At 38.1% G+C, this 14,642-nt stretch overlaps 1 protein-coding gene across 9 annotated transcripts in view; it reads right to left on the bottom strand.

Moving 5' to 3' along the window:
* Positions 1-205: 205 nt before the first annotated feature.
* Positions 206-14,642, bottom strand: part of ELAVL2 (ELAV like RNA binding protein 2) — an 89,758-nt gene continuing 75,321 nt past the window's right edge. For 7 of the 9 annotated variants that reach the window (XM_069775746.1, XM_069775742.1, XM_069775745.1 and 4 more), the window contains 4 exons: positions 9,725-9,878; positions 6,924-7,149; positions 3,351-3,389; positions 206-2,912 (listed from right to left, as the gene is read on the bottom strand). In XM_069775746.1, coding sequence (XP_069631847.1) covers positions 2,582-2,912; positions 3,351-3,389; positions 6,924-7,149; positions 9,725-9,878 — 750 coding nt within the window. In that variant the 3' untranslated portion in view covers positions 206-2,581. The remainder of the gene's footprint in view (positions 2,913-3,350; positions 3,390-6,923; positions 7,150-9,724; positions 9,879-14,642) is intronic. The other 2 variants (XM_069775741.1, XM_069775740.1) reach the window with 1 other exon arrangement.

Here is a 14,642-nt window from a genome sequence, read left to right as displayed (position 1 = left end):
TTCATATAAAACCAAAGTGAAAACATTCAAAACCAATTCTAACATAGCAGAACCGGTACACAGCTCCACCGTCTTACCCCCTTGTTAGTAGCTAGGATCCTAAGCTAAGTTAAAAGGAGCTCAAGAGCTCTGCAGAAACCTTTCACTCAGATTGCTTACCCATTAAAGCAGAGGACAATATGGTAAAAGAACTGCTCATGTACTGTTTTCCCTTCAACTTTGTTTATTGATGTACTGAACATGAAAAAGTACAAAGGATCCAAACACAAAAGAAAACATGTACAACCTCTTAAATACTCAACAGAATATATTTTCTATTCCAACAGATGTGAATTAAGTCATACTATACAGCTTCAAATAAATACCAGCCTTATATTTTACTAAGTGCTCTGATAAACACTGTAAAGTGAAGCCCAATTTACATGCCTTCTCATCAATGCCGTTAGTTGCTACAGTAGTATAGGAAAGAAGCATGTAGCTACTGTTTTTCCCACATTGGAAAGTTTGTGACTTCTATAGTATATACAATTTTTAATGCAGAGGATTAGCTTTAACAATCTAAATGCACCTAAGAATGAGGAAGTGCTCAGGAAGCCAATTGATTTTTGAATAGCATTGAGTGGGTCAGCATGAAAACTCGCTTATTCACTTTAGCACGCGCTTCACAGGATATGTACTGTACTATACTGAAAAATTTATAACTACAATTCAAAAGAATAAGAACCAAAAGCAACTGCAAAGATAGTGTACAACTATGTTATGCATAGAACATTGCTTTTTCTAAGGGGAAGCATATGAGCATCTCAGTTTATACAAAAAGCAGGATGTAACTACATAGTTGTCAGTGCATCCTGGTGAAGGCATCAGACCCTCAGCTTTTTTTTTTAAAAATTTAATTATAAGCTAGATGCTAATCAGAAAATATTCTGTATTTTTTTTCTTAAATTTCTTCAATACATGGTAAAGACTTTTTCTATTTCCCCAAATAGTGATTTAAGCATCATACAAAGTTAAATTTCAATAGCATACAGGTATTTATGGGTATTGTATGAAAAATGTAAGGAAATTTGTTCAAAACCTATGATTATATTCTTTTTTTACCACAAACATATTTATAAACAAAAATGTAGCATCACCATAAACAGCTGAAGCTAGACTATCTACAGACAAAAATAGCAACAGATCAGATGCACTGTAAATTCAAGTCCTCAGGACAACAAAAATGAATAAGCAGACCTCAAGTAACAATGTTAATGCCATTTACAAAGAAAAAACTCATACAAAAACATTCAAAATTGAACATCACTTGGCATGTGACTTAATAAACTAAAGTCAAAATCGGCTGAAAGGTTCATAACTCGTCTTATTTACATTACACAAAGCTCAGGTGTTAGCCTTGAACATAACTTTCAAAATACCTCCAAATATACCCAACTCGGGCCTCTTCTGCTGATTTGCTGCTGTGCAAACCATGCTCAATGTCTTTTAAGACAAAACAATTCTTCAAACAATAGCAAGTACATCACTAAACACCATGAGCTCTATCTGAAGGGAATTCTTTAGGAAGAACAGATTTTTTTCCCCCATCTCTCAGTATTTTAAGTTTCCTGCTTGCTTTTATATTCTTTTTTAAAATTTTCATTTGTTTCAAAATCACAAATTACTGTGAGCCACCTATCACTTAATAACCAGGATGTTCAAAGACTCCACTGATGATTACAAAAATGAAATCAACAGTGCATCCCATTGACTCTACTTCTTAATACAAAGATCTCAAAAGTATTTCTACATCATAAATCTTTCTAAATTTTCCCCAACAATTGCAAATTTCCTGGTAAGTTTTAAAAGCTCACTAGGTGTCATATGAAGAGATTTCTCAAAGTATTCAAGTCAAAATATTTGTTCCAGGACCAGTAAAAAGTTTCTCCAAATTTTTTTTTTTTTTTTTATAAAAATAGATGCTTTTTTAAACCCACATCAAAGAGGCTCTTATCTCTTTGGCAAGGTACTGCTTTACGAAAAGTTCTCCAGTATTCTTACAATAAGCTTTTAGAATGTGTTCCCATTCCCCAACGCAAATGATAGTTACAAAATAAATACTGCTTATAACTTCATAAATTAAACTTCAAATATTTTTCTTGAACAACAAAACAGCAATGCATTAATACGTAAATTAAACATAAGGCAAATCAAGAAATAACACCAAAAAAACCAACTTAAGTATAACACAAAGCCTCAATATTTACTCATAGGCCAAAGGCAGTCATGTAAAAGGAAAAAAACTTCTTCCCTTAGCTGAAACATCTTAAAAGGTCTACCTTCTTCAAAGAAGGCAATAGAATATGCATCGTGACAGGTAAAAACCCTGTACCTCTTGTCAATATTCAAACAAAAGATATTTAAGAAGTTTAAATTCAAATATTAGCAATAAAAAATCTCACATATTCTTAGGATGCTAAGTAGACATTTTATCCCCATTTCCACACTGGCATACAACAAAGGCATTTACTAATGCATACAGCTTCTTGTAAATTGCCTTTGTTGTATAGATTTCATGTATTAATGCACTGAGAATAACTTGTTAGGCTTTGTGCGTTTTGTTTGTTTTGAAGGAGACCTGCAATACTCTGTCCCCAAGGCGGTATCCATTCAGGCTGGCTATTGCCATAGCTGCCTCATCATAGTTTGTCATAGTCACAAATCCAAAACCTTTGCACTTGTTGGTGTTGAAATCACGGATGACCTTCACATTGGTTACTGCTCCGAAGGGTCCAAACATTTGCCAGAGGATGCTCTCATCAGCATCAGGGGCCAAGTTGTAGACAAAAATGCACCATCCAGTTCCTGCATGCCCAGGGATATTAATTCCAGCCAAACTGGTCATTCCATCAATGGTCATTGGAGGAAACCTACTGAAGAATGGGGGAAAAACAAAACAGAAACAAAGTAGCTGTTCACAGAAAATCCCAGCAAAGAAATTTCAGAACAAAAAAGAAAATGACACAGGGCTTTTCACAGCATGAACATGTTGGCCAGACTAAGAAGGTAACATTGCAAGTATTCCCTCCCCCCCCATAAATAGTACATACATTACTACACACAAGTAGGGGAAACCGTGCTAGGTCAAAAGAAGAGCATGCTATAAAACCAGTAAGGATTAGTGAGTCACTTGAAACAGGAATCTGATAAAACTGCTACAATCAGCTTGTCTCTTTCATGCACAGTGCAACAAAATGAGCAATCTCAGCTGAAGTCTCATCATGCAAAAATCCAACGTAATGTCCATTTAAAAAGTAAGAGTATATAAACCACTTGATTTGGTTGTTATGAACCCAATAGTCCTTTATTACCTCTTTACTCCATAAGCCATGTTGAGCAGATTGTCCAACCTGCAAAACATTTAGCATAGTGTTCAGTCTTCAGGCTTTCCCAACCTTTAATCTTAAGGAAACTTGGTATATTACACCCACGTCCCTTACACTGTACAGAGCCTCATGCAAAGTTAAAGCACCATCACCAGAAGAGTGGTGGCACCTTATTACACCTGATACAGTTAGCAAATACAAAATAGTTATTATTGTGTAGCATCCACAACCATAACAGTTTAGAAAATGAACCAGTACAAGTTTAGCCTAAGTCAAATACTGTTAGCATAAAGTTACAGTCAGTGACCACCTCAGTGAAGTTTTCCAGATCAACTCATTTCAGATGAAAACTTTAATGCGGCTTCTGACAGTATGCTGATGTGAATACCCAGACAGATGCAGGGTTTTGGAGCAGTAACGCATGGTAGAACATGAACTGCAAAAAAAGATTTTTCACTTTCCTACTCTTTTCCAGAATATAGTGTTTTTAGAATATAGATACACACATACATATTAGACCATAAGCTTTCCTCATGTGTTTCTTCCTTCACCTTCCCCCAAGCTGCTAAACTGCAGTATGTCACCACAACTCTAAACCCTTTGGAATTACCTAGCCAATACCCAGAACACGCAGTGCCTACCAATCCTATTAATCTTATTCCTGAAGTCCCTTGAAGTGCTTCTCTAAGAATATTTCTACCCTAAAGAAGCCCTGGTTTCTTCCTGGCAAAGCCCAGAGATGTGAAAGGAAAGTCTTGTTAAAGGTTGACTTCAGGACTCCACAAAATATGAGCTTAGGTAAAAAAGGTACACTTGATTTAGTTTTTAGCTTACAGATCTGTACCTTATTGTGATTTCTCTCCAGTAATGAGCTATAGGATTTAAGAACCATTACTGGTAGGCAGAATCCAAACTAAAGTGCCACAGTAGTGTAACCACACTTGTGCACAAAAAAAAAACGAAGAAAAAATACTTGGTCTTGTTTGCAGCCAAGTAAAGGTATCAAACTACACGGCATTATGATTCTGCAGTGAGCAGGGTTTGCAGGATGCACTGACAGGAAAGCAAGCCACTGAACCCCTAAAAGAGCAGAAAAGAGGAAATTAAAAAATGCCTGACTACTATCTATAAACTCAGTGTGGATGACAGAGGCCTACTGTCATTAACATTTGGGGGTGGAGGGGAAGGTGAAGATTTCCAGAAACACCACTGCTTACAGGTCTTTGCTGTAGAGCAGTTGGCTGAGGACTTCATATGGTAATAGTATCACCGTTAACAGTTTTCAGTTACCTGGATGACTTAAAAGTATTGTGGAAAAATTCTCAGGGGCACTCACTGGACAATTTTTAAAGATGCTTTAAGTTACACATCCTACAGAAACTGAGGAACAATTATATATAGCTGCTTTTGAAAGTCCAGCTCAAGATTTTTCTTAACAAGAAGAAAAGCAGCATTGTAGTGATCCTATTGTTCTTTACTACTGAAGTTTACTGTTTTCAGGCCTCTGTCAACCACTAAGACAGGGCAACTGTATCAAGTAATCCTGTCTGAAATGTCAAAAGCAAAGATTTCTTGCATGTAAAAGACATAAAAGATCTGAAGCATTGGTGCAATCTGAACTATGTAGTCAGCAATAGAGTTGGAATTCTGCGACAACAGCAAAGACCTAAAAAACCAGAAAAGATTATTTCCGTTTTCAGTTATAAAAATTTAAAATGTGGCAAGGCCGCCTCTTTTAGAGAGGAAACAGAAGCCTGAAGGCATTCCCCAAAAAATTTTAAAAAGAAAAAAAAAAAATCTAATTTTGTCTGCAACCCCAGTTTACCTTTTGAATAGTCAGTTCAACCTTATTCTTCCTTCCACATCGATAAAAGCAGGAACGATTTTACTCTCCCTCCTATTCACGACAGACTTGGTACCTACTCAGTGCTTTTTGTTACCATTACACTTTTAAGTGGAGCAAATCACAGTATCTCTTATGGTTGTTTCAGGCACCACTTTACACTTAGTATCTCAGAAAAAAAACTTTCCAGTGAAATTTATATTCATAAAAATACAATTCCTTTTTAAACAAAAATAAATTGCAATCAAATAAAATTTGTAAGGTTGAAAGCCTAATGTTGCATGACAAGGGTAGTCTATTGAAATTACTTAACTGCAAAGAACTTCTTAGGTCCCATCCAAAGAAAAAACTCCAGAAATTGGAGAATTTTTACAAATCATGACAGATCTACCTGGAGTATCAGTTAAATACAGATGCTATCCTAGCCAGTATCAGAGTAATACTTAACACAGCCACGTATCTGTGAACAAGTGCACTCAGCAGGACTCAAGGAGTCAGCAGGCCAGACTTGCCAGAATATGTTGAATGCTCTAACACACAGGCTGTACAACAGCTCCCTCATGACCTTATTTCAAATAATGCACTTGGGTCCATCCTGCCAGCGCAACTTCTGCCCCTATGCTCTGCCTATGGAACAATGGCAAGCCTACTTTTATTCAATACTCAGCACACCATTTAGATTAATCCTTCTATTCTGTAAGACATGTTAAGAAAATCCACAAAGTAATGAATAAAATTTATTATCCCCTCCCTTAGGGCAGAAAGCCTACTCTAGCGGTGACCTTCACACCTCTCAGACACTTGCAGCACATAAGGCTGAAAAGCTGAAGAAGAGTTCAGAAGTTCTGGCAGAATTGCAGCCAATGAACTCCAAATATTCAGCCTAAAAGCAACCTAAGGCAATGCAGAGCTTTTGAAGTTTGGTATACTCTCTTTGAAGCAAACTGCCAGCTGATATTATTTCTTGAAAATAAAATAGAAACCGTTTGCATATATTGCTGTTTAACACGTTCCAGTCACATAGCCCAGGGGCAGAGGGTGGGAAGAAACGATCAAAATCACTGAAAAAAATCCAAGGTACTCATGAATGTAGATAATACAGTATTTGTTTCACTTTGTTCTCACCATCTGTCCTTTTCAATACACTATATATCACAGGAAACTGTATGGCTGTAGTTTCAACATGATGGGAACATACATCCACAAAAAACACATGCAGAAAGTATTTGAATAACCTTCATTACAAAAGTTTGTAGTAAGGGAAGACAAGGATTTAGACAACTGCGTATGAAAAAAACTGAAAGCCAGAATGGGGAGGAAAGACAGGGTGGAGAAGAAGAGGCTGGCTGTGGCATGCCATATGGCCAAGAAGAAAACTGAATTGCCCGGGTCAGTCTTAACTGAATCAACTTGCACATTAACTGAGAATAATCTAGGAAATCAAAAATAGGCTTTAAAAAGGGATTTTTTTAGTGACTGTGTAGAAGAAAAAGATGTCATCTTGGTTTAACAATAATTAAATAGGTTTATTAGATACTGAAATGCTATCAATAGGATGGAATGCATTTTTGCTTTTAGCTGTTTTGTAGGAGCATAGCTGCAGTTCAACACAGAAATCAGACAAGCAGGGAAGGGAAAGAGTGGAGGGAAACAAACAGGCCCATGGGAACATGTGGCTTCCAGCACAGCTGCACACAAGTATGTATTTGACTTACCTGAAACGTTGAGCCTGCTGAGCTAGAGGTGCTGGATATCTTCTGTTTGGAGAATGGTACAGCTGGGAAAGGATGGCCTGATTGTTTTTTTGGCTTGGATTATTAGCAAACTTTACAGTGATGGGCTCTGTGGCACCTGGAGGTTTCTGGCCATTCAAGCCCTTGATAGCTTCTTCTGCTTCAATTCGCTTGTCAAACCGGATAAACCCCACACCCCTTGATACTCCTGCACAGGGTGAAGGAAGCATATAATAATTAATTCATAGACTCTAGAATATTAGGTGTTAACATTTGATACAGCCAATTGCTATATTAATGGCCAATTGCTGTGAACACATGATAAGTTTGAGCTTATTAGAACTGAGCTTTTGCTCAAAGTAGTAAGACTTCTACTGTAATTTTTTTAAATTTTATTTTATTTTTTTAATTTAATTGACGTAAGATACATTGTGCAGAAAGCTTAGAAGGTTGAGGGAAAACACAGTGGAGACAACAAAAGCATAGTGAGCCAAAGGGTAATTCTGAAATGAAGCGGGGGAGAGGGGGAGTAGGGGGTGGTGTGTGTGTGCAGGATAGAGGTGAACCCAGAACCAGCTGCACTGTAACCTCTGTTCAGTCCATACTACCCTGCAGTATCTAAATTCACAGAAATTCTGTAAATAGCTTAGTCATCTGCTCCCTAGCAGCAAGAAATGGCTTATGCACTGCTGCGCCACCCCCTGAAGTTCCCCTTGGAGCAAATATGCTGAGAGGACAAAGAACAGAGTGCAGGTTCTAGATTGCAGTAATGGGAATTATGGCCCTGTTTTAACAGTCCATGGTTACCTCTAAGTAAGATTCAGTTTCAGCACACCACCATACTTTTGTAGGTGTTATTTTTGAAGGAAATTTTTCTTGAGACATAGTTTCTTCCTTGGTATAGAAAAGTCAAAGACAACATGCAAGGGGATCAGCAAGTGTTTATGGAAGGTCTTAGGAACATTGCACCTCAAAAATTTATGCTGTGGCTTAAATATAAACACACTAAGGTGTCAATACTTGAACCAATTAACATTAACGCTACTACAGCCAACAGCAGTTGCACACTTTGTTCTAATATTCCTAAATCCATTTAGAGGCCCCTTTTATTTTGGTTCATGAATAAACAGACATATTCATGAATAAACAGACATATTAGATGCTTGTCCTCACTTGTGAAAGACACTAACAACAAGAAATTTATTCTGTTCATAAACAATGACAATTTAAACCATCAAAGTGACAACAAACAGGCATAAGAAAGCTTTAAAGAGGTAAATGTCACAGCTTCAACCTTACACTTTTCACCTGCTAGTTTGTGTCACAACCTTATTATTCATACCATTTTGAGTCTACCTATTCCAAATTACTAAGAAGGAGGAGGGAAGAAAGCTTAAACCTGAACAACAGCCTATGCCAGAGAACTAATGTGCACATACTAGGATTTATGAGTACTTAGAATTACTGTACACATTTAAAAATTTAATTACATTTACTTATTTGGCTAATTTGTCAAATCCCACCATTTCCATGCATGAAAACACAGGAACGTACTGAAAACAGCGATTTATTCCACGAAGACCGGAAAACTGACCTGCAAATCTGCTGCTTCTACAAGTCACTATTTGGCCTTTAGCTTTCCTTTCCCTGCCTCTCTGCACTCTCACCAACTCACACTATTAAAACACTCTAAGTATTATGTGTCAATATTGAGATTTCTGTTAACATAATGGAATTGCAAAGGAGTACATATGAGGTCCTCTACAGGTCAGCCAAGTGTCAAACACTAGCATGCACAATCCTTTCAAAGTAAGACCATTTGAAAACTTTATGACCTCCTACAGCTGAAAGCTGTTTGTCACCTACAATGACATGCAACTTTGAAAAGGTACAACTATAAAAAAAATCCAAGCCAGCTTATTATTCAGGGAATGATTATGTGAGTAAATGAATTCTTCCACCCCACACCCCTAGTTTTCTGGGAAGATGAGAATTGAGAGCCCTGCTCCTTTGTATTTTGCTTTGCACACTCAGTACTTCTGTCATGTACTTGGCATTTCATTTGGTTGCTTATTTTTGGAACAGGCCTGCTGGAAGCAGGTGAGACAGCAAATTATAAAGCTCCTCAAGATCAGCTATTTGAGCCAACAAAGACACATGCATTACTGTCCAGGTCTTAAGAGTAACCAGAGTGTCACTGACACCCACTCATTGGTTAAGACGCATACTGTAACCGCAACTAACCTGCTAGAGCTTAGTTCTTTAAGGCACTGCTAAGCACAGACCTTATCTGCTCCCAAGGAACTCAAAGTTCACATTCTTCAGTGTGCCCAAAGTTAATGAGGCAACCCTGAAAACAGTCTTAACAGCAATTACCAGCCTAGGTCTTTTGTAATCCTAGCCTCAGAGAACCAGCTGTGCATTTCTGCGTTAAGATTTTATTTTTTTTAAAAGAGTGTTTAATAGCATTTCATAAGGTGCATAGGGACTATTTTCACACAGCAACTTGGAAAGGAAGATTATAGCAGCTGTAAATTTATTACAAGCCATGAAACAGGCTTCAAACCTGCACCTTTAGGGTGGAAATTACTCAAGCTGGCTCAGTACACTCCACAATCTATTTTTGTCCATGCATATTTATGAACAATTCCAGCAGAAAATTACATTTTCTAGCCTATATACACCTTTCATACATTCTAGAAATGAGACTATTTTACAGAAAGCTAAAATATTTCTTAAACTGCCAGTCCAAAAATGAGAGGAGGTGCAAACAGGCTACTCACCAGTGACTTGGTCAACCAGAATACGAGAAGTAATAATGCGTCCATATTGGGAAAAGAGCTGTTCGAGTTCTTTCTGGGTCATTGGTTTTGGAAGTCCACTAACATATAAATTTGCATCTCTGATAGAAGCCGAGCTTGGTCGCGCATAGGAAACCTTAGGAAAAAGAAAAAAAATTAGAAATCAAACACTTTAAAAACAGTTGAAATAGGACAGTGTCACTTGTTCTGAGACATTGCAAAGTTTCTAAGGGCAGCCAGAAAAGTTAACTTGCAAAGCCAGTTAACTGGTTTTTTCTGTGCTGGCTTCTCTGAAAACACTGAAAGAATGTAACACAGACCACCCAGGAGCAGCTGACTACATGAACTCATATATAATTTAAGTAGTACTTTCAAATAAATTCAAATAAAGGAGAAAAGTTAGGTACACACTCCAGCAAGCCTTGGTGGAGAAAAAGTGTTCTCAGTTAACTTACTATAAGATTAAAAAGACAAATTTAAGAAGATGTAAGAATGTTTTCCTTTAATTATCATTAAAAAGCATTAAAAAATACAAGGAATAAATATTTCAGTTTGATATCTAGGTCAAAAACACAGGAAGACAGCCCAAAGCACTTGGAGGTTTGCACATGTTTTTCAAGTGAATGTAGTTTTTTGTACAGTCATTGAGCTTGCTATCAAGTGACACACAATCATTCATGAGGTCAAGATAAACTCTGCTACATCACTTTTATAAGCCTAAGAATGAATGGCAGAAGTAGGATCGCATTTCAGCTGTTCAGCAGCTCACCAATTTCTGCAACACAGAGGTCTTACAACAAAATGCCAAGTAACAGTGAGCTTCTCAGGTCCTTTTGCACAGAAGTTTTTACCTGCTGCCTGAAAGTGTCAGTCAGAAATATTTTATTAAGATTATCAGTTAGATTCTTCAGCCCTTATAATCATGCTACAAAACCAGCATCTTGAAGAGTTCAGTACCTCCCACTGAAGTCTGTACAAGTGGTTTATCCTTATTACAGGGAAGATTAGAACAGTACATCCATGCTTGTGTTACAGAACACGACAAATTATATTATTTGGGGTTTTCACTGTACAAAACATAAAGGTAAAAAGAAGCCTCAACATGTGGTCAGATTTAGCTCCTTTTCTTCCCTCCCTGCAATGCAGAATCAGCCAGCTCTGGGCAGCTGGAACTTAACTCCGTAAATTTATCTTTTGCCTAATCATTTGACATTTCTTTTCAAATGCTCCCTGTCCCATTTCCATGCAGATCAGCTAACTCTTAAGACTCCTGTGGAAGCAAAACCAAAAAGGCAGTTGAGATGGAGCACCCTGGAGACTAAGCAAGCAGTACCCTGAACGCTGCTGTGATCATTCCGACTTCCTCCTCAGAGGCCTTGTGCAAGGTATCTTCCAAAGGTGGCTGAAAAGGGCTGACCTACAATACTTGTAGCTGTCCAAGATAACACACTATCCAACACAGAGCCCTGTGAGCCATAGTGCCTTGCTCTTCTAATGTGAGAGCCACAAAAGAGCTAAAGACCTGTGTTCGAAGTGTTTGTCTTCTGATCTCCCACACAGGCCGCTGGGAATACCCTCAGCCTTTTCTCCTAATTTACTTTTTTTTGTGAAGATGCACAAATCTAATTTTAATAGAAAAGCTGCCAGTGTCCAGTTCTACAGTAGGAATGAGAATTTCCCGGTTTCCATACAGTTTGTTTCAACTCCAGTAAAGCCACACTGAAATGCACTATATGGATAAATTACTTATGATGCTACAAAATGGCCATAATCACTTTTTACTACTACAACTCTGATAAAGAGGCTTCCTATGGCAGGTTACAGGAACTTAAGTCCTGAATACTCCTGGTAGACACCAAGCTGATCATGAGCCAGCAGAAAGTACCCTTGTGACAAAGATGGCCAACAGCCACCTGGGCTGTGTTAGTAGAAGCATTACCAGCAGGTCAAGGGAGGTGATCCTTCCCCTCTACTCAGCCCTGATGAGATCCTGCTGGGAGGCTGCCGCCAGCTCTGGGCTGTCCAATAAAATACAGATATTTACATCTAGAGTCAGTCCAGTTGAGGGCCACAAAAGTGGTTAAGGGACTGGAGCGTCTCTAATGAAAGGAAAGGCTGAGAGAGCAGGGATTGCTCAGTCTAGAGAAAAGACAGCTCAGCAGGATCTCAGCCATAAAAATCTGATGAAGAGAGTAAAGATGGAGCCAGACTCTTCTCTGTAGTATCAAGTGACAGGATAAGAGGCAATAGGCACAAACTGAAACACAGAAAAGTTCATTTGGAAATTCCATATAGATTTTATTCTGTAAAAACACACCTTTTAATGGTAAAGGATAGTCAAGCATTGGAAGAAATTACTCAGATTGTAGAACCTAACCCTGGTGATGTTCAAAACCCAACTGCACACAGTCCTGAGCAACCTGCTTATGAACCTGGTCTGAGCAGGGCATTGGACTAGAGGCCTCCAGAGGTGCCTCCAACCTCAGCCGTTCTGCAATCCTGCAACAAGACATAACAATTCTTAAGGAAATTCTTTGAAATAGACTTCTACTCAAAGTCTGGAAGTAACTTGATTCAAGTGAAGGAACAAAGCCAGGACAGAGGATTCACACTCAGCCTTTTGTATAAAACCAGTGATAATCATTTTCCCCCTATTCCTTCAAAGAGGAATTAAAAATAGCAACACTGTCTTCCAAAGGGGAACTCACACTCCTTAACACATGCTGTCACATATCAAGGATATAAACTCACTCCGAGCCCCTCAGAAGACAGAAAATCCACAAGAAATGTTTGCTAACTTAACTGCAAGTTTACCTTACACTACAGAACTGGTATCTGCCAAGATATAAAACATTATCTGAAAACCTCACTTTTCCTCTGTAAAATGAGTATGAATTCTTTCATGGTGACAGTTGATCCAGTGATGTCTATTGCCCATGCCCTAGCTGGTTAAATGCTATTTGGAATAGAGTTTGACATAGCACTTAAGGCCTATACCGAATGCAATTTAAAGAAAGCAAGTAAATTAAAGCAATAAGCTCTAACCAGTAAATACAACCATTACAAGTTCAGTTTCAGTGTCATTCCCTTTAAATTCAATTCTTGAAGTGTCTTTAAAAGGTATTTTTCACATCTAAGCACATACACCGATCACAGATTACCCTACGTGGAAAGTATCCCAGTGACTGCTCCTATTCCTTAAATGATGTATACTGGAACCTGGGCAGATTAGTCACAGGAATAACATACATCAAACTGAAATCAGTACTTCATTACAAATATCGAAACACTATCCCTAGCCATCTCGTTAAGCACCAGAAGTTCTGGCCAGGCAAGCAACCTGAAAGAAACACAGAACTTCAGAAACCCAATGTCATTAAGTTTTACTTTCTTTGGCAATACATTTCTAGTGATCTGTGATTACTGCAAGTCAGCATCACTGGAGAAAAACAAGGACACCACAAAATGTTACTGTAAAAGTAAACTAATTCCCATGCAAAAGAAGCTTGCCTGGAGTATGGGATATACAGTTTCTATTCATTATTGATGTCAAAGTCTAGCTATTTCACTTGTGATAGAGATTTAAAGCACAGACTCTCCAGATTCATCTCCCTACCTGTATCCTGTCAAGTTTGCTCATTCAGTAATTACTTGCTGACAGTCTCTTCAAACAATATACATATGCACTGAATTAATAGCTATGTGTCCTGGTTTCAGCTGGGATAGAGTTAACTGTCTTGTTGGTAGCTGGTACAGTGCTAAGTTTTGAGTTCAGTATGAGAAGAATGTTGGTAACGTTGATGTTTTCAGTTGATGCTCAGTAGTGTTTAGACTAAGTCAAGGATTTTTCAGCTCCTCATACCCAGCCAGGAAGAAAGCTGGAGGGGCACAAGAAGTTGGCACAGGACACAGCCAGGGCAGCTGACCCAAACTGGCCAAAGGTGTATTCCATACCATGGGACGCCACATCTAGTGTATAAACTGGGGGAGTGGGGGGAATCGCCACTCAGGGAGTGGCTGGGTGTCGATCAGCAGGTGGTGAGCAATTGTACTGCTCATCATTTGTACATTCCAATCCTTTTATTATTGCTGTTGTCATTTTATTAGTGTTGTCATTTTATTAGTTTCTTCTTTTCTGTTCTATTAAACCGTTCTTATCTCAACCCACGAGTTTTACTTCTTTTCCTGATTTTTTCCCCATCCCACTGGGTGTGGGGGGAGTGAGTGAGCAGCTGCATGGTGCTTAGTTGCTGGCTGGGGTTAAACCATGACACTATGCTAAAATATTACTTCCACAGCTACTTCCAACAGGTGAATATTTAATAGATAAACATTAAGGTTATGCAATGTCAAAACCATTGAACACAATGCAAGTCAAGAAGCAGCCAGAAAGCCTACAGTTTTAAATATTTAATGATGACACACTGTACCACACTGTACCACAGCTACTCTGGAGACACCAATTTAAAAACAGTTTTACTGGAATTTTCCACTGTAGTTAGTAGGAAAGACACTTGTTTCTAGAAATGCAAACACTACACCACCAAATCCAAGTATTTTCACTGATTTAATATTTTATTTCTTAACATCAAGATGAACTGATTTACAATTTTCAAGTCAAAGCTGTGAAAGTTAACAAGTTAAAGAAGTTGCCAAAAAGAATAAAGCGACCCAATCCCTGCAAATGAATGTTTCAGTTTCTTACTATCTGCTACTACCTTTTAGACATCTCAGCACCATACCTCCATCTTTTTTATCTTATAGTTTCTTAGTATACAGGGCAAACAGAGTGTTTGTATTACCCGCAAGAATTTCAGGAAAAAGTGATATTAAATTCTAACTACCTCTACCCAAGGTATTCTTGCAAGTCTTTAGATCCGAAATATTTAAATGTTAAAAT

The sequence above is a fragment of the Haliaeetus albicilla genome, chromosome Z, assembly GCF_947461875.1.
Source record: "Haliaeetus albicilla chromosome Z, bHalAlb1.1, whole genome shotgun sequence".
Lineage (NCBI taxonomy): Eukaryota > Metazoa > Chordata > Aves > Accipitriformes > Accipitridae > Haliaeetus > Haliaeetus albicilla.
This window is presented reverse-complemented; position numbering and strand designations above follow the sequence as displayed.